This window comes from Osmia bicornis, chromosome 5 (genome assembly GCF_907164935.1).
Source record: "Osmia bicornis bicornis chromosome 5, iOsmBic2.1, whole genome shotgun sequence".
Classification (NCBI taxonomy): Eukaryota; Metazoa; Arthropoda; class Insecta; order Hymenoptera; family Megachilidae; genus Osmia; species Osmia bicornis.
In genome coordinates, this window is record NC_060220.1 from 11,445,757 (window position 1) to 11,463,745 (window position 17,989).

General features: G+C 32.1%; 3 protein-coding genes across 9 annotated transcripts; 2 read left to right on the plus strand and 1 right to left on the minus strand.

Moving 5' to 3' along the window:
• Positions 1 to 14: 14 nt before the first annotated feature.
• On the minus strand, positions 15 to 8,010 carry LOC114880827 (SRSF protein kinase 3). 4 transcript variants are annotated; one of them, XR_003790172.2, is made up of 8 exons: positions 7,222 to 8,006; positions 6,708 to 6,903; positions 6,311 to 6,626; positions 5,572 to 6,150; positions 5,205 to 5,499; positions 4,832 to 5,119; positions 2,782 to 2,937; positions 15 to 2,704 (listed from the first exon to the last, which is right to left on the minus strand). XR_003790172.2 is itself a non-coding variant. In XM_029197262.2 (8 exons), the coding sequence occupies exons 2-8, from the start codon at positions 7,440 to 7,442 to the stop codon at positions 2,844 to 2,846; spliced, it is 1,989 nt and encodes a 662-aa protein (XP_029053095.1). In that variant the 5' UTR covers positions 7,443 to 7,489; positions 7,562 to 8,006; the 3' UTR covers positions 15 to 2,843. The 4 variants fall into 4 exon arrangements, 3 of the variants coding, with proteins under 3 accessions (XP_029053095.1, XP_029053096.1, XP_029053097.1); XM_029197262.2 differs by having other exon boundaries at positions 15 to 2,937; positions 7,222 to 7,489; positions 7,562 to 8,006; XM_029197263.2 differs by having other exon boundaries at positions 15 to 2,937; positions 5,578 to 6,150; positions 7,222 to 8,010.
• A 450-nt stretch (positions 8,011 to 8,460) lies between these two features.
• Positions 8,461 to 10,424, plus strand: LOC114880830 (ataxin-3-like). Its single transcript, XM_029197267.2, has 6 exons — positions 8,461 to 8,642; positions 8,716 to 8,880; positions 9,073 to 9,209; positions 9,379 to 9,533; positions 9,600 to 9,719; positions 9,851 to 10,424. The coding sequence occupies exons 1-6, from the start codon at positions 8,619 to 8,621 to the stop codon at positions 10,273 to 10,275; spliced, it is 1,026 nt and encodes a 341-aa protein (XP_029053100.2). The 5' UTR covers positions 8,461 to 8,618; the 3' UTR covers positions 10,276 to 10,424.
• Positions 10,425 to 10,526: 102 nt separating this feature from the next.
• LOC114880831 (cold shock domain-containing protein E1) lies at positions 10,527 to 17,424 on the plus strand. Of its 4 annotated transcripts, XM_029197269.2 has the most exons (12): positions 10,527 to 10,909; positions 12,072 to 13,185; positions 13,267 to 13,379; positions 13,455 to 13,634; positions 13,962 to 14,152; positions 14,218 to 14,428; positions 14,514 to 14,743; positions 14,816 to 15,077; positions 15,158 to 15,394; positions 15,460 to 15,665; positions 15,749 to 16,333; positions 16,440 to 17,424. In XM_029197269.2, the coding sequence occupies exons 2-12, from the start codon at positions 12,984 to 12,986 to the stop codon at positions 16,606 to 16,608; spliced, it is 2,586 nt and encodes an 861-aa protein (XP_029053102.1). In that variant the 5' UTR covers positions 10,527 to 10,909; positions 12,072 to 12,983; the 3' UTR covers positions 16,609 to 17,424. The 4 variants fall into 4 exon arrangements, with proteins under 4 accessions (XP_029053102.1, XP_029053101.1, XP_046141721.1 ...); XM_029197268.2 differs by having other exon boundaries at positions 12,072 to 13,379; XM_046285765.1 differs by lacking the exon at positions 10,527 to 10,909 and adding an exon at positions 10,933 to 11,656 and having other exon boundaries at positions 12,072 to 13,379.
• The last annotated feature ends 565 nt before the right edge of the window (positions 17,425 to 17,989 follow it).

The window sequence follows — 17,989 nt, forward strand, 5'->3', positions numbered from 1 at the left end:
ACATGTACAGAAAATATTATTTTAATGTGAATTTATTTTTAATATCATATACCGATCTCGGGAGGTGGGTACATTATCTTATTCTTTTGAGGCAGGGCACATAACGGAGGCAGCGTCTAAACATCAAATCCGTTTATTTATTCGATTCGTTATCGCTACTTTATTATGTTCTACGATTTTTTTATGCCTCATCTGGTCGTACATCGAGTGACTGGAGCATGAGGCATGTTTCTGAAAGATTATGTAAATTTCCTTTTAAATGCACTTGCTACGGTTGATCCTTCTTTTACGGTATTTCCTTTCCAATCGCCAAGTGCAATGGTACGACATGGACGTACATAGAAAAAACGTACGCGTTTTGATTCTATGATAAGTTGTTTCTTGTTCGATGCAAAAATATATTAAATACAGGAAACACCGTAATGAATTTCACGTTAAGTTTGAACCAAATGTGAAATGTTTCTTTCTTTTTTTTTTTTTTTCTTCGGTGCGATTGAAATCTAATAAACGCGCAAGATTATTTCCTTATACATGGGGCACATTTTATTTGAAGTCAACTTTAATAAAGGATATTATCCTCGCTATAACATTAAAGTATTGTCTAATAGCATGGAAATCCACACTTGCCTCCCGTTTGTTTGTTTGTTTTTTTATGTCGATGCTCCAGTCAATGTAAATTATACGTATTATCTGCTCAAATATTATTCACGCACTGGATGATCATCCAATAAATTTCTAAAAATGATCGTATATCACGAGCATCTCTATATGCAATTTTTATCGATACAGTTTATATTCTTATTAATGTTGCTCAGTACGGTACACGTGTGTATGTACAACATCGAGCAATCGGCTAAGCATGCAGAGTTAAATGATTCTACAAACGCTATGACCAGTATGACTATACATACCGATCCGTAAGATTACAATACGTCGTACCTCGATTTTTCACCCATTTATTACAGAAAAAGTTCCAAGGGATTATAATTCGGTTAAAGTAGTCGTTTACAGGTCACAATATAATCCATTGGGACTGGGTTTTCTCAGCACTTCCTAACGTTATCGGTTTATAATGCAGACGCGTTCGGTCTAAAAATGTGTAAAACCCCCAATTACATTTCAATATTTACATTATATCGCATAGATGCGTGTCATACACGTCACAATTTACATAATACAATTTGGGGTTCACTTGAAACCATTTGTTCTCTTCTTTTTTATTATTATTATTATTTTTCCTCTTATGAAACGTCTGATTTTTATCTTCTTCGTTTCATCCGTTCGACAAAACCCTCGTTTATTTTTTTTTTTAACGTTGTAATATTACAAAAATCACACACATTGTATTTTCTAGTGATTCCAGTATCTCTACGCGCGCTTCCTTGGTACTGATTATCACTTGTTCTTCCTCGGTGCGTTAACAATTTCTCTCATTAAATTTGTAGCACGCTATCTTTCAATGTTTCGCTTGAACGAGAGTAGACTGACAGAGAAGAAACGGCAACGAAGCTTTCTCAAAGACCCAATTCTATTGGAGAAATTAAAATGAACCTCCTCCATTGTTGATGATCCCAATTACACCGTTCATTGTTCAGACCTATCAATTGGAATATAGATCTCTGAAGAAGTTTCAAATTTGGGTCCCTGTCGATACAGTATTCTCGACTTCGCTCAACTCTCCACTGGTTTTTAAATTCTATACGCATAGATATCACCCTCTTATTATTCAGAGAGAAACAATACGCGTCGAGCCTTAAAACGTTTTTAATATGAATACAATGACTTGCTCGAACTTCAGAGGGAAATGGGAGATTCTCGTACATCAAGCTATACACATTTGTTGTTTTTTACTATTAATGTTTGTTAATTTCATCCTAACTATCCTAGCGCCAAGCAGCGAATCACACCTACGTAAACTGTCATTCAATTTATTTCTATGTATAATATGTATATGTTTGTGTGTTTTTCGGTATATTTATACATGTGCGGCTACACGATGAAAAATCACACGTCCTTTGAATTCGTTAAACCGCTGTTAAAGAAACCGATCCATCCATTTTGTTATAGAAGAGAATACTTGTACCGTTAAAAGTTTTACACAGTGATGCTCTTCGTCCAGCAATGTCAACATCTTATTATACACTCTCTCGTTAAAACATTGATTTTTATTGTTAACGTACAATCGCATGGCGATCGGTGATCAATCAGCGTTAAGGACGGTAGAAACTAGAGATGTGTTTAACTTGAAGAATACATTCCCTTTTATGCCTTAATTGATGCACTCGTATCATTCGCATTTCATTGGCCGCATTTCACTGGATAATACCGGTTATACATAATATACATACATATCTATTAATTAACTTCAGTTGTTATACTGTACAAATTCAACAGGATTGCTATCATATCAGTCCCAAGGTTGTAACTATAGTGGGATCGCATGATTTGTAAGGAAAAAAAAAAGAAACACACACGTTAAGACGAGTATTACTTCGAAACGAAGAGAATTTGTTTTAAATTCATAAGACGACATAGTGTCACATACTTGAAGATTCTCATGAATCACAGCAAGGGTAGAAGAGAGGTTTCTCTAGTTAAGGATACAGATATAGATGAAATAAGATCAAACGTCTCTTTATGATTTTGGTCGTTGTGTGTTCTCTACACATCGTGAAAGCTAACGTTTCCCCCTTCGATACACTTTCTTTTAAACATTTAAAATGAATTTCTATCAAATGATGCGATGGACCACTAAATTGTATCAAAATCATATTTACTTACGAAATTCGTTCAACGACAATCAATATAATTTAATTAAAAATTGTAAAACGATTTTCAAATCATCATTGCCTCTCCTTCATCAAGAAGAAACGTATGCAGTTCCCATTTAATATATATAACTTAATTCGTAAATATCCTTTTCGTATGCGTCTCCACCTGTGTTGTACAAAATGCTTTTAATTAATCACACTTGTTCTCTTTGCTTTCTTCTGTTAATCGAATGATCTTAATATTGGCAGATTAAGCGAAACAGAACATTCGTTTGGAAGCATAAACAGAATTCAACGATACAAAATACGTTCGTGATGATGTTGAATATCCAGTTGAGTTGTACTGTTTCGCTTTCTTTGTTATAAAATAGAAGACAACTTATGGGCAGAGAGCTTAATAATCAGTCAATAGCTCAAAGTAAAGAAGGTCGCACAGAACTTAACATTGTATATCCATTGCCACAATTATTTCACCAAAATGTCAGTCATGATGCAGAAACTCGTCTTCTTTCTTCAGTATTGTACATTATATATATATATATATATATACATACACATATATATATATACATATATATGATATACATCTTAACAGTACGTAGAGTAAGTCAGCTAATTTAACTGCTTTAAATTATTCATAAATTATTTGTTGCATGAAAAAATATTTCACAGTAGGATGTTGGATGTTAATTAATAAAAATTAATTATTGAACTGTACATTCTTCTTTACTGCCATACGATATTTGTCTGAAACATATTCTTCAATCAATAAACAGTTTACAAGTAATTTAAAATGATCAAGTCGACTGACTCACCCTACATTAAAGAAATTTATAATGAATCGAACAAAAATATGTGCCACAACTATTGAATCTATTCCGTAATTGTTCGAAATCCGACAGTGTATATGTCACTACAAGTTTATTACAAATCTCTTGTTCTCTTTTAGAATCACAAACATATCCTGTAATGTGGTTACAATTTACACAATTCCAACAAGATTATATTCCCTTTAGATTTACTTTTCTACAATTTAATAAAGTATTCACTGTCCTATTTCGACCACCGTACCAAGAATCTGGCGACCAACTCTTAATTATATTAATGATACACGTATTTCTGCATTCATTGAATTTGTACAAAGGTTCAGTTCCTTAAACACACGTTCCGGCGTATGTGTAATGAGTATTTTTCATTTCTAAAGCAGTATCGAAACTACAATAATGATTATTATATCTTTCAGAATATTAATTAAGCACAAGGAGAGATCACAGTAAAAAAAATCTACTATCGAAAAATTTCGAATAATAAATGTAATGCAAAAAAAAAAAGAAAAATATGATAATGAAGATTTTAATATTCATTATAGCACAACAATGGGCCTGCCCTTTACTAAAATACATTATGAGTAGGTCCCATGACTCTTGGGATATTTGATAAATTAAGTGACAAGTATAAAGGATAGTATAACGATAACCGTGTAAAGTAATAAAGTACTACGAAATTTTAATTTAAGATATCATTACTAAATGAAAAACATGATTTAACAAATTTATAAATACACAAGTAGGCAGCCACTGTCGAGAGTGTTACAATGAAAAAGCACACCCAACTGTTACAGATATTGGAATTTGGTGGAATGTTGCAAGTTTTCTTTCCCAATTGTTCGAATATTTTAATCGTTTCCTTTGTTATTTGAAACTACTCAGAAGTGAGTGGATGTCAATGACTGTAAAATTATTAATAGTTAAAAATTGTAAAACCTTTCTAAATTATAATTTACAAGATGTATTCATAATAATTTTGTATTGTATAACAATATATATATATATATATGCATGTATATATATAATATATTAAATATTAAATAACCTTATAGTGTGCGTTTTTGAATAATAATACACTTGTTACGCGAAAATAAAATATCGTATATAGAGTTTGAATGAATCCGACTATTATCGGTCGTTGCTTTTTGTTACACTCTCGACTTATGATTACATCAAGATGGTAGAGTTTGGAGTTGAAAAATTTAAAGATAAAATGATAAAAAATACGATCACTTTTTGATTTGCAGCCACGGATGCTTCAGGCACTCTGCTGCTGTAGCTCGCATACTCGGGTCAAACTCGAGCATCGGAGTTAGGAACTCTTCAAACTCACGTGCTTCTCTTGGTGACCAATCATATTTTTCCGTAAGCACATCGTACAGTCCCCAAGGTTTCAATCCAGTAATACGTTTCAATTCTCCTTTCTTATTGAAATACGCTTTCGAGTTTTTACCAGAAAGAGCAATGTGCCTAGGTATTTCTCCAAGTAATTCTATAATATGAGCTAAGTGATCTTCGTCTCTGCAATAATAAGGCATATGTTATATTATTTATCATAAAGAAGATAGTTTACAAAAAAGATGATAGACTAAATTGGTAATCTTACCTGCAATAATAATTGCCACTATGTGGTTCAAAGAGATAATCACCAGTTGCTAATTCGAATGCCATACAGGCAGTGGACCATATATCCGCAGATGTATCGTATCCAGATCCTAGTAACACTTCTAACGATCTGTATTGACGTGTCTGAATATCGTCTGTAAATTTTTTGTTCACCCAACACGCGTTACCAAGGTCTGCTATTTTTACTTCGACATCACATTCCACTAAGGCAGGATCTAAAGGAGCTACGGATGCTCGTTTTAATTGTTTACTTTCAGGTGGATGTAAATTACGACCTGTAAATAATGAATATGAAATAAAGACAAATTAATTTGAACGCATAATCAACTATTTTCTATTAATTTTACCCTCACTACATTCGTCTGCATCTTCATGATCGGGTGATAATGCTCCTTCTCCACAACTCTTTTCTACATCACATAAGTTTGCATTATCCATCTTTTCAGATTGTTGAGGTAATTGATTTTCTACTTTCTCTCCACCTGCTAAACTATCTACACCATTTATATGCAATGAAGGTGCAGACGGTTCTGAAATATCCGGTGAACCTTTGCTTTCAGTATTATCTTCTATACTTTCTGTATTTATATCTTGATCCGGACTATTTGTTTCTAATTCACCGTTTTCTCTTGTGCTATTCGCTAGTTTATTTTGCTCCTCAAGTTCTTCAATTTGTTCCATTTGTTTTTTCAACAATTCGTTTTGTCGTTTAGCTTTCTTTTTGAGCTTCTTCTTCTTATTCTTTGACATCTTAGAATTTGGAGTGGGCTCTTGAAATTCCTTTGGTGCAGTCGAAATTAAAGATACCGGTAATTTCATTCCAAGAGAATGCAATTCGGTAGCTTCGCAAGCCAACTTTCTTATATAAGCTTCATCGACACAAATAAGAACATTTTCGGGTTTAATATCTGTATGAATAATTTTACCTGAAAATAAGTTATTATGTAGCGAAAACTAATTTTAATATATTTTCAACATTGTAACTTATAATTTCTAAAAGTTAATTTCAGTACTTTTAATTTATTCATGTGAATCGTGTGCAATTAAAGCAACATTCAATACTGAATAAGTTTATTGATATCTTACATTTATTATGAAGATAATCAAGACCTTCAAGAACTTGTCTGATGATACGTTTAACATTGTTTCTTGGAATTCCTCTATAGTTGGATTTGATGATCAATTTAAGAAGATTATGTCCAAGCACTTCAAATACCATGCAAACATGCAGACCATTAATACCGCTGATCTTGAAGTCATTGAGCAACTGGACGGTTTTATTGCGCTTAGGATCGCTAGGATCTGTATCGCGCACATCTTTTAATAATTTAATTTCATCCAATGCAGTTTCAGTAAAATGAGATGCAGATTTGACCACTTTAAGTGCCACAAATCGTTTATCCTGTACAAAATATTTCAAAACATTCCCGTTTCTAAACTTAATAAGCAGAAAAATAACTATCGCCTTCAGTCGAATACATACCTGTAAGTCCCAGCAGAGCCATACTGTTGAAAAGTGACCCCAACCAAGTTTACGAGTTACATGGTAACGATTTAAGAATAAATCTCCTATTTTGACAGGATGGTATCCTCCTTTACAATAATCGCTGCTATCTTCCTGCTCCTCGTCTTCGCTACTATATACTTCATCATCGTCCTCTATTGTTTCATTACTTGAGCTATGACACAGTTTCAGTCAATAAGTTACAGTTTCAAAAACGAAAAGTAGGGGAAAGGGGGAAAACGCGAATTAAGAAATAGAAAACAGTACGCTAGTTTTTAAATTTTCGCAAAAAATAACATTAATTGGGAATACATATTTATCAAATATTTCTTAATGTTCGCTAAACTATACGGCAACACATATAAATGGAGCTTGATAGAAAGTCCGATATCGAAGCGTATCGCATAAAAGGGATCTGTTTAAACTGGAAATTGTTAGCAAATAAAACGTCGACGTAAGGGAATAGAATCACATGTTACAGATAGCCAGATACCTGTTTCCATTATCGCTGGAATATGGTCTCTGTGCCGAAGCATCCTGATAGAAACCCGATCCTTGTCCTTGTCGAGCAGCCGGTGCTTTTGAGCACTGAGCACCTGATGTATCTGATTCGCCCTGAGAATTTCCCTTCCCTTTTCGCTTGCTTGGCTTGTGCCTCTTTTTTTTAGCTTGAATCGCTAGGACCCGCCTGTTCACGTCCGTCTTTGTACTCATACCGTCCCCTGCGCCTCGATTCGACGGGCCGCTTTCCTCTCTTTCTTCTATACTTTCCACACTTCTGTTTTCACTTTTACTCGTAATTCTTTATCCAACGTATCAATGGTGATACTTACACCCGTTACCTCTTCCCCAGGTTTATGAACAATATAATACGATTTATTATCGTCTCATTTCTGCGCTGTGCCGCGCACTTCGCTCGGCGGTTGTTTGAGTATGGCCGCCCCCGCCGTCACCGTGTCCCCGTCTCTCGTTTTAAGTAAAGCAGGTGTTTTGCTACAGGTCGTCGACGCCGTCGTGTTTCCTCGTACACTTCAACCTTTTGCTTAAGTTACGTATTTACGTCAACAGTGCACTTGCCAATACAAAAGTCCTTCCTTTCCGGTACACTCACGATTTCCTTCTTCTACCTCCGTTGGTACTTGATACTCAATAGTTTGATGTCCTTTTCTATGCCGTGGTAGCAGACGAGGCTCAAATTCGGTTAAAACCTTTAAATAATAATTTTATAGTTTTCGATACTTCTTGTAACTTCAAGTCCAGATATAGTTCTTCGATGGAATTTGGAGAATATTTTGTATGTGGCTTAAGGTTTGCTTCGATAGAACTTAAAATATCTTGATAACTAACTTGATATCTACTAATTTCATTTCAACCAATCAGTGTTAGATCCATATAATTAAATGTGTAAAGGAAGCACAATAATTTTTCACATATATTATCTATTACACAATTAATTTAATCATTTGTTTTACATTAGTATCCTTGTATCATGTTTTTGGATATATTTATGACAAAACTGGGGATTTTCTATTTCATTCTACTACATATTAATATTTTCAAAAAACGTTATAAACACGAATTTAATATTACATAGTTCTCACGAAAATACTAATTATTGAGCACTATTAATATATTTTGAACTAAAAATACTTCGTCAACATGGATATATAACAATTACAAAATTTGTTACGAGATGGCAATACTACGCGCATGAGTTATAAAATCCAAAAGTACCGCCAACTGGATGTGACATATTTCTAGTTATAACCAAAAAATATTTTTGTGGGTGACGTTTGATTATAGAATCTTTTTAAGATTATTCGACATATGATTTGGTTGTTACTTAATATTTATGTGCTTTCCGCATTACCTTAAAATAGTACTACGAAAATGGATACCATATTTCACGAAAAGGTAACTAATAATACATACGAAGTTTCTAATGTTTTTTTTGCGCGCAAATTATTAACGGAGTAAATTATTGCAGCAAGAAGGCTTTTTGTGCGCACAACATTGTTTAAATGCTCTTTTACAAGGACCGTATTTCAATGCAGTAGACCTTGCCAATTTTGGCCACCAAATGGATGAGGAGGAAAGGATAAGAATGGCAGAGTCTGGAGTTGACAGTGAAGATTACAAACTTTTTTTAGAGGTGAATCATTGCGTTGTAGCTTTTTCTGTATAAGCATAATGATGCATTTGTATCAGGATAAGTTATAAACTTTGAAAGCTTTGTTTTCTATATATATATATATGTATAATGTATACCTAAAAAATTTCTCTGGAATACTAATATTAACTAATAATATTATATGTGATAAAGGGCATTAATTATTTTGCTTAGCAACCATCAGGAAACATGGACGACAGTGGATACTTCTCTGTTCAAGTTATTAGCAGTGCATTAAAAGTTTGGGGATTAGAACTAATTCCATATAATAGTACAGAACCAGCAGCTATAATGGCACAAAATGATCCTATGTATGTTTATTCTTCTTTAAATTCTTCCTAATATACTATGTATAAGCAAAAAAAAAATTAAATTATTTAAATAAATGTTGCAAATTATATTCACAATCATTATTGAGATAATAAACATTTACTATGTATTATAGTATGTATAATTTTAAAAGAGATATATCATTTTCAGACAGATGAAAGCATATATTTGTAATTATAAAGGTCATTGGTTTACTATAAGGAAAATTGGAAAGCAGTGGTTTAATTTAAATTCAGTATTAAGCGGGCCAGAACTTATATCAGATACTTACCTTTCAATGTATTTAGCCCAATTATTACAAGAAGGTAAACATTTTAGTGAAATCCGTTCAAAGGAAAGCTATAAGTACAAAATTGTATATTTCTTTATAGGTTATTCTATTTTTATTGTTATTGGAACGCTTCCTCAATGTCCTGCAGATGACATTCTTATGAGAAATCCAATAGAACCTGTATCAAAAGGACAATCATCGTTAAAACCAGAAGTAAAAGGTTATTGTCTGAGTGCTAAACAAGAAGATGACCTCCTAAATGCTATCCTCATTATAGGAGAAGTTGCAGTACTTCATATACTTACTGTAGTATATTTACATCCAATACACTTAGGATCTCTGTTTTTACAGGTTTAGCTAATTACACAATGTCAAATACATTTGCCAGAAGATTGTCAAGTAAGGAGAAAACAACGACAAGTAAGTCGCAAGAAAAGATAATTTCTATAAAAGTTGAAAAAGGCGAAGAAGAAGAAGACGATGAAAATGCAGAACTGCAAAGAGCGCTTCAATTAAGTTTTGAAGAAAATAAAAAGAATGATATTGATAAGTACCTGAAACTGAGTTTGGATTTTCATGATTATAATAAAAAAGCGTGTGCAAACGATGATACAGAGGAAGATGATGATTTGAGAAGAGCTCTTCAATTAAGTTTAGAATGTGCTACTGCTCCGCCAACACCAGAATCTGAAGATGTGCATTGGCGTCAACTAAATCATTTTGGTACATACTCAAGGACATCAAGTGGAGAGACTTCTCAAAAACTGAATATTTAATAACATATGCAAAAATATTTTTAATATTATTAATATAAATTTTATTTGTAAATTATAAATAATTAGTTACTTTGTGTAGTATCAATAAGTATTTGAAAAATAAATGTATAAATAAAAGATCTGTATACATTAAAGTTTTTACTTTATTATTAAGTTATTCATTTATTTTGAACTTAAAAGTATTTTATTTGTACCTTTGCTTATCCTTAGAAAACATGTACCTTTATTATACTTTTAAGTAAAGTCATCTTTGTATAGTTCAAACAAAATTGAATGCAATTATTTTTGGAATATTCATTGATATTATAAGCAACATCTCTTTATAATCATCATATAAAAACGTTATATTTGTGATATATTTGTTTTCACCTATGTTCTAATCTTACATTTAGAACATTGTAATCAGAAAGTTGCTTATTCATTATTAATTTCATTAGTTATTAAATATTGATTTTTGACTATTTTTATATGTAGTAGAACAAGTGAATAATCGTTTCTATTGCGATATTACCAGATGGCTATGAATTGAAATTGTTAACTGTAATCACTCCGCAGTTGCTCCTGTTTTGTATGTGAATGCTGGAATGTTGACATTCAACATGGCGGCATGTCGTCAGTGCTGTGCTGTGTCGTGGTGAGTTTTATAAATCTTTCTAAAGCTATTTGGTTGCGAGCTTTATGACGAAACATATACAATCTACTGAATTATTCGCTTTCCGACAATCGTATTCATAGTCTATAAGTCCGCGGAAGCTCTATAAATCTTTACGATACCGAAAGAAATGAGTGACCTCATAAAAAATTAGAATCTCGTAACTGGCGAGCACGTACAATATTTCGGATTTTTGTTTTGAACTCGTCCTTTCATTATAGTCGTTGTCATTTTGAATTCAAAGTTAACCGTACGAAATTCCATGCATGATACGCGCACTTATTTACTTTAAAAACAACTTACAATGAATACATCATTACATATATTTAAACATTTTCATGTGGGTGTCCAAGTATTGTATCCCATTTGAAGCAGAGTTCGAGAATTATGATTTAAATAGAAAATTAATAATAATGATGTTTTGATTACTTGTGTAACATCAATAAACGAAATTTAGAACACAAGTAAAATTTTGACAAACAAGTAGAAAACATTGAAAAAATAATACCAGTTGAAGCATAAAAAGTCAATGTCAAACTGGCAGTCTATTACTGTGAATTTCTAATTTATCTTACATTCAACCACAAATAGAGTACATCAAATATATTAAGAATTGCCATATATACTTGAATATTTCTATAATGTGGAGTGAAAAGTATATAATAACCTATATGTACAAATGAAATATTACCTCTGGTAAAAGTTTATTTTCTATTTTATTTATTTCAGGTAAAATTTATTATATAAATGCATAGGACATACTAACAGTAATACTTATATATTATCTCTGATATTTTATTAAATTTTATATAACTTTTAAAACCTCAATAACTATTTTTAAATATAATCATTTTTGAAAAAATTATCTGAGCTTAATTGTTTTGACATCTTCTTCTAATATTTTGTTTAAAATGTAGAAATTTCATTCAGAAATATGTTTCTTTCTTTTCTTTTAAATAAGGAATAGTTATAAGAATAATTTATTAAATAATTATGGATTTTTTTAATTTAAGAAAAGATAATATTTATCTATGTTAATTCTCTTTTTTTAAATCTCTTATAAATGAAGCTCGTAATCATTAATGCACATGTGTTAATTATGAAAGATATCAATTTAATCAATATATTTTCTTTTTTATTTCAGCTTGTGTAATTGTTAGTTTAGGACATTTTTGAAACCAAGGCTCACTGTAAATTCCACAATTAAATGCTGAAGAAAGAAACGCTAACATAGAAATATTGGAACAACACAATCACACTCAGCACGCATTGAAGACATCTGAGGATTTTCAAGTCAACATTTATCTTTTAAATCTTCTATGTTTTTTGATTTACTCCTTTTATAAAGGATGACTGTTGTTTAAAAGGAACACGGTTGTTCTAGAGTATGCTGAATTGAGTATATATCAAACAGTTGTTATAACACTCGTGCATACATATGTGGAAAGTATCAATGGTCTATGATGTGCTAAGAATTTTGTACTTGTATTAATTCGTAAATCAATATTAACTATATTGTTCATTTGTATATTATGTACACAAGCTTTGTGAGAAAGAGTTAGGTGAGCCATAAAGTGACCGTGATTGTGATTGCGGCTGAGATTGTGCTGCTCTTGACTAATAAAACACTTGTATCTGTATAAAGAGTGCCAATTTTGTGCAGAGTTGCCCAGGTACTCTCTTACAAATAATTTATGAAAAAAGGTCAAAATACTTGCAAAACCTTCCTTCCACTTCTTGGTCACAAAGGAGTCTGCATTTCTGCAACATTTTAAAGAGCCTCTCTTCCTCTGTATTAAGTTCTTGTAACATTATAATAGTGAATGAAGATATAAGGTACCAAGAACCGTTCTGTGATATCTATGTTAACACTTAAATAATTGAAAAGACTAAAAATTTCTAAATATAAGTATATATATATATATACATATATATATTGTGGTGAAACGGAAGTGAACATAAAAGAAAATTAAGTAATTGTTTCAACAAAAAAAAGAAAAGATAAAGGAAATCTTATAAGTAAAGATTACATTTAAAATTGTGCAAATTTGAGACAATGTCCAACAATCCTCAGTGGAAAACGTTCCAGCCGCCAATCATGAACTCTGACCCTGCAATACTTGATTACAAGTCCATGGCTATACCAAGTCCCAAAGTTATAACGGGATCACATCAATCGACAACTAATATTTATCGAAATGGTACCAACTACAGTGGTGATCATTATATGATGGATTCACCTCCAAGAAATGGAAAAAGTACCATAAATTATGCCGGTTATCCTAATACAAAAACGTCACGAAATGGAGTTACTAGATTTCCCTTTGGAACATTTACAGGAATGGAAGGAAACACTGGCTATACAGAGGAGCCAGCAACAAATAACTCTACTTATCAAGATCAATCATCAAATCAAGGACCTCGAGAAACAGGAATAATTGAAAAATTACTAGTAAGAATTTTGTTGCCTTTCAAATCTTACCACGTCTTTACTTATGACAATTGTAACATTTTTCTTTTATTCTAGCATTCTTATGGATTTATACAATGCTGTGAAAGACAAGCAAGGTTATTCTTTCATTTTAGCCAATTTAGTGGTAATATAGAACATTTGAAAATTGGAGATCCCGTTGAATTTGAAATGACTTATGATCGAAGAACAGGAAAACCTATTGCTAGTACAGTTAGCAAAATTGCTCCAGAAGTGGTTAGTATATTATTAACCCTCGAACGACGGAGCCAGGTCAATCGCGATTTAGACAAATTTTTAACAATTCGAATGCCGCGGGGGCCACCGGTAATCGGCGCCACAAACTTAATATAATCCAATAATTGAAAAAAATTCAAGAAAATTCCAAGTATCATTAATATAATATTAATTTCTTGAAATACACTCGCATAATAATTATTGTAATAGTCCAACATCTAGAAACTAGAAATGAAATTGCCCCTGTCACCGCGTTCTGCCATCCGAAGATTCTATAATCATTTTGAGGTAACAGTACTGAAACTGAACAAAAACCTTATAATGTAGGTGCTAAGCGAAGAAAGAGTTACTGGAAATGTAACAACAGAATTACAAGCAAGTGGTGACTCACTGGGTCGTATCAGTTATGAAAATCGAGGAGAATGTTTTTTTCTGCCATATACGAAGGATGATGTCGAAGGAAATGTTACTTTGCGCGCTGGTGACAGAGTGTCATTTCAAATTGCTACCAATCAGCGGTACGTAATTCGCTAGAAAACAACGAACTGTACAGAATTAATACAGTTCTGCAATTCATTTGCAGTGGAAATTTGGGTGCGTGTCATGTAAGATTGGAAAATCCCGCACATCCGGTTCGCTATTGTGGAGTGGTATGCTCGATGAAAGAAAATTTCGGCTTCATTGAACGCGCTGATGTAGTTAAAGAGATTTTCTTCCACTTTAGCGAAGCTAAATCTATGAAAGAAGAACTTAAACTAGGCGATGATGTTGAATTCATAATACAAACACGAAATGTAAAGATACATTTATTTTAGATGAAAAAAAAAAATAATTCTTATTTAGTATAAATGTAAATTTAATTACCTTTAATATCTTCAGGGAAAGGAGGTAGCTTGTAATATAACTAAACTGCCACCTGGTTCAATAGTTTTTGAAGAGGTCAGTAACGAGGTAGTAAAGGGACAAGTACTGAAGCCTTTAGAAAGGGGTACTGCAGCTCGTCATCAAAATGATCCGTTACCTGGAAGAATTCGATATAGAGATACAGATCATTCTGAGGTTGAAATTCCGTTTGGCGACAAAGATCAAAAAGGAGATTTTACTCTCAGGTAGTTATATTTATCAATCATTTTCATTAATTTTTTTTCATCAAATTAGTTATAAATTGATGTATTTCGTAGACACGGGGACTGGGTCCAATTTCGTATTGCTACAGATACTAGAGATCAATTGAAGAGAGCCACCGAAATATTATTACTACCTGAATCTTTTACTGTATCTGGCGAAAGACGTGAACAAGGCGTTATAACTGCACTAAAAGATGGGTTTGGTTTTATTCGTTGCGTAGACAGAGATGCACGACTTTTCTTTCATTTTAACGAGGTTCTGGATGTTGATAGAGAAATTAGTGTAGGGGATGAAGTTGAATTTACAGTAATTCAAGTAAGAATAATATCTTTTTCTTTTTCGAAATCATTCATTTAAAAAAAAATATATATTTCAATGAAATATTTATATAATAGGATCCTTCCTCATCGTTTTCAAACAATCGACAAAGTGCAATTAGGTTGAAACATCTACCAGCTGGTACAGTCCAATTTGAAACGATTATAGAGAAAGATTTATTGGGTACTATTATTCAGGGTATAAATGGCATTGAACCCGGTCTCATTGGATACACGAAGGATAACGTGCAGAAAAGTGTTATTTTCTTTAGCAAAGATTGCGATCCTAAGAATATTCCAAGATTAGGTGACAAGGTATATTAATATTTGTTCGTATTGTAAATTTATAGATATGTCTGTTTAAAGTATCGATATTTTAGGTTCAATTCAGTATCTGTCAGGTAAAACGAAATAAAGAACTTGTTGCTGTCGACATATCTCTAGTGAGTTCTTCTGGCGAGAAAACTCAAAATGGCAACAAAAAATTAAATGGTCAAGTTTGTCAGGGCTTCATTGCTGCACTTAAAGACGGATTTGGTTTTATTGAGACTGTAAATCATGATAAAGAAATATTTTTTCACTTCAGGTAATTGATTGAAATTACTCACAACGATTTCTCACTCACAATGAATTTATAACACATGTTTTCTTTTTTTTTTAATTGTTTAGTAATTTTGAAGGAGATGCTAGTACTTTGGAAGTAGGAGCTGATATTGAATGTACGATCAGTTCCGGAAATGGTAGAGGTAATGGTGGTTGCGTAGCCGCAGATTATGTTAAATTGGTACCTCGTGGAAGCATTCCTAGGCCAACACCGGTTAGCGAAGTACTTGATGGAATGGTTATTAGACCTTTGCGAAGTGCGAATCCTGACCAGGCAGAGTATGCTGGTTTAATTAAAGTAAATCCAACTAATGAAGACGATGAGACTCCGGAATATGAATTCAGAATCATGGGGCTTGTTAACAAACGCGAGCTGCTACAAGCTGGTGATCCTGTACAATTACAAGTTGACTCTGCAGGTCATGCTTGTAACATTGTAGCAGTTAGAAAAAAGAGGAGAGCAACTGTGGACGCAGTAAAAGGTCCTTTTGGTTTTCTTGCTTATGAAATTGATGAGGGTAAGAAATTATTCTTCCACATGAGCGAGGTTAAAGATCATGCCATACTTCAACCAGGGGATCAGGTTGAATTCGTTCTGATTACAAATCAACGTACTGGTAAATCATCTGCATGCAATGTAACACGTTTAAGGTAAATTTTCATATGATCTGCATATTTCTGTTATGTATTTTCTTTTTGTATTTTCATCATTACTTTGAATAATTTTTAAATTTTTTAAATTTTATTCTTTATACAGCGATGCAGGCCAACAACGACCCGAACGCTTAATCAGTCGACTACGTACTACGTCTTTGGAAGATACAGGTCCTAAATTAACCATAGTTAGACAACCAAGAGGTCCAGACGGGACGCGTGGATTTAGTCAGGAAAGATCCCAGCATACCTCTGGTGCCATCCAAGAGTAATGTCGTATTGAAATGGTTACTGCTTATCCAAATTGTAATCTACATTACTTGTTTTTAGTCCATACACTTCGGTACCGAGATTATTATTATTATAAGCATCGTAAACATTTGCCAAATTGAAACTAATATGACAGCAATAATAATCAGTCGATTGGATCATGATCTTGTTGAGAAACAGAAGAATATAAAATAAACAACAAAAAAACAACGAGTCATTTTATCATCTTATACAATATGAAAATAATCAAGAAGGCAGTTTGTCTGAATTAACTTAATTTCTTTAAAAATTTACCAAACATCTTGTTCCTTTTCTGAAAAGAAGTGTAACAAACTTTTATAATTATTAACAATAGTTGCAAAATATTAAAACTTCTAATTATTATATTTCTTTTTTTTTTTTCAATAAAAATTTTACACACATTTCCGTCATTCGGTTTATTATAAATGCAGTTACGGATTGAAAGAAAAGAATTTACTATAATACCGTTGACAACCTGCCTGTTTGTAATGTTTAAATGTCCCATCTGTGTTTATAAAAATATACGTAAATGTTGATACAATTTTTTATTTATATTATTTTCTTTAGAATATTTGTTTTACCTGTAATGTACACGACGATCAGTTAATAATTGTATAATAGATAATGAAATTTATAATTTTGTTGTAATTGGTCAAGTAATCAAACTTGTTAAAACTTGTGAATTTACATAATTTTATAATCGAAAAAGCAGACATGTATTTTACTATATAAATCATTGTAATATGTCACTATGTTGAAACGAAAAAAAAATAATGCCTGAATTTGTAAAAAAGTTATAACCTGGCCAATTGTTTGTCCTAGATGATATATAATATATAAATATATATATATACATGTCGTTAAGTTCCTGATGCAGTCTCGCGTTCTAAAAATCAAACTAGAGTATTACAGATTCAACTCGATATATACTATACATAAAAAAGATGATCATGAAAAGTACTTACATACGTGAAAAGTAAAGGGATCGCATTTTATAAGTTTTGCCATGAAAAACGTCAAGCAAGGTACATAAGAATTATGTAGAAATAGATGAAAGGAGTAAAATGATAACGGGCATTAACACAAGCACGATACAAACTAAATGTCTGTCAGAAAATAATTCGTGAATCCAACACATCATGTGCATACATATTGTAAAATTATTGATGAAATAAACAGTGAAACTATTAAACGTTTTTTTTTCCATGAATTTTTAGACATAAAGTGTATCAACATTTTTTTCTCTTCTTTTCTTTTTAAATAAATATTATTTTCATTATTGCAACGAAATCATAAGCAGCCAACATACATCAACAATTATTTCTTCTTTTTACTAACAAGAGGATTATTATATGTACAATA

Coding starts and splice junctions, on each gene's coding strand:
- LOC114880827 (XM_029197262.2), bottom strand. CDS start 7,442: ATGAGTACAAAGACGGACGTGAACAGGCGGGTCCTAGCGATTCAAGCT. Junction 6,904..7,221: donor TCCAGCGATAATGGAAACAG/GTATCTGGCTAT, acceptor ACTGTGTCATAG/CTCAAGTAATGAAACAATAG. Junction 2,938..4,831: donor CCGTGGCTGCAAATCAAAAA/GTGATCGTATTT, acceptor TGTACAACACAG/GTGGAGACGCATACGAAAAG.
- LOC114880830 (XM_029197267.2), top strand. CDS start 8,619: ATGGATACCATATTTCACGAAAAG. Junction 8,643..8,715: donor ATACCATATTTCACGAAAAG/GTAACTAATAAT, acceptor AAATTATTGCAG/CAAGAAGGCTTTTTGTGCGC. Junction 9,534..9,599: donor AGCCCAATTATTACAAGAAG/GTAAACATTTTA, acceptor ATTTCTTTATAG/GTTATTCTATTTTTATTGTT.
- LOC114880831 (XM_029197268.2), top strand. CDS start 12,984: ATGTCCAACAATCCTCAGTGGAAAACGTTCCAGCCGCCAATCATGAAC. Junction 15,395..15,459: donor TTCCAAGATTAGGTGACAAG/GTATATTAATAT, acceptor TCGATATTTTAG/GTTCAATTCAGTATCTGTCA. Junction 15,666..15,748: donor GAAATATTTTTTCACTTCAG/GTAATTGATTGA, acceptor TTAATTGTTTAG/TAATTTTGAAGGAGATGCTA.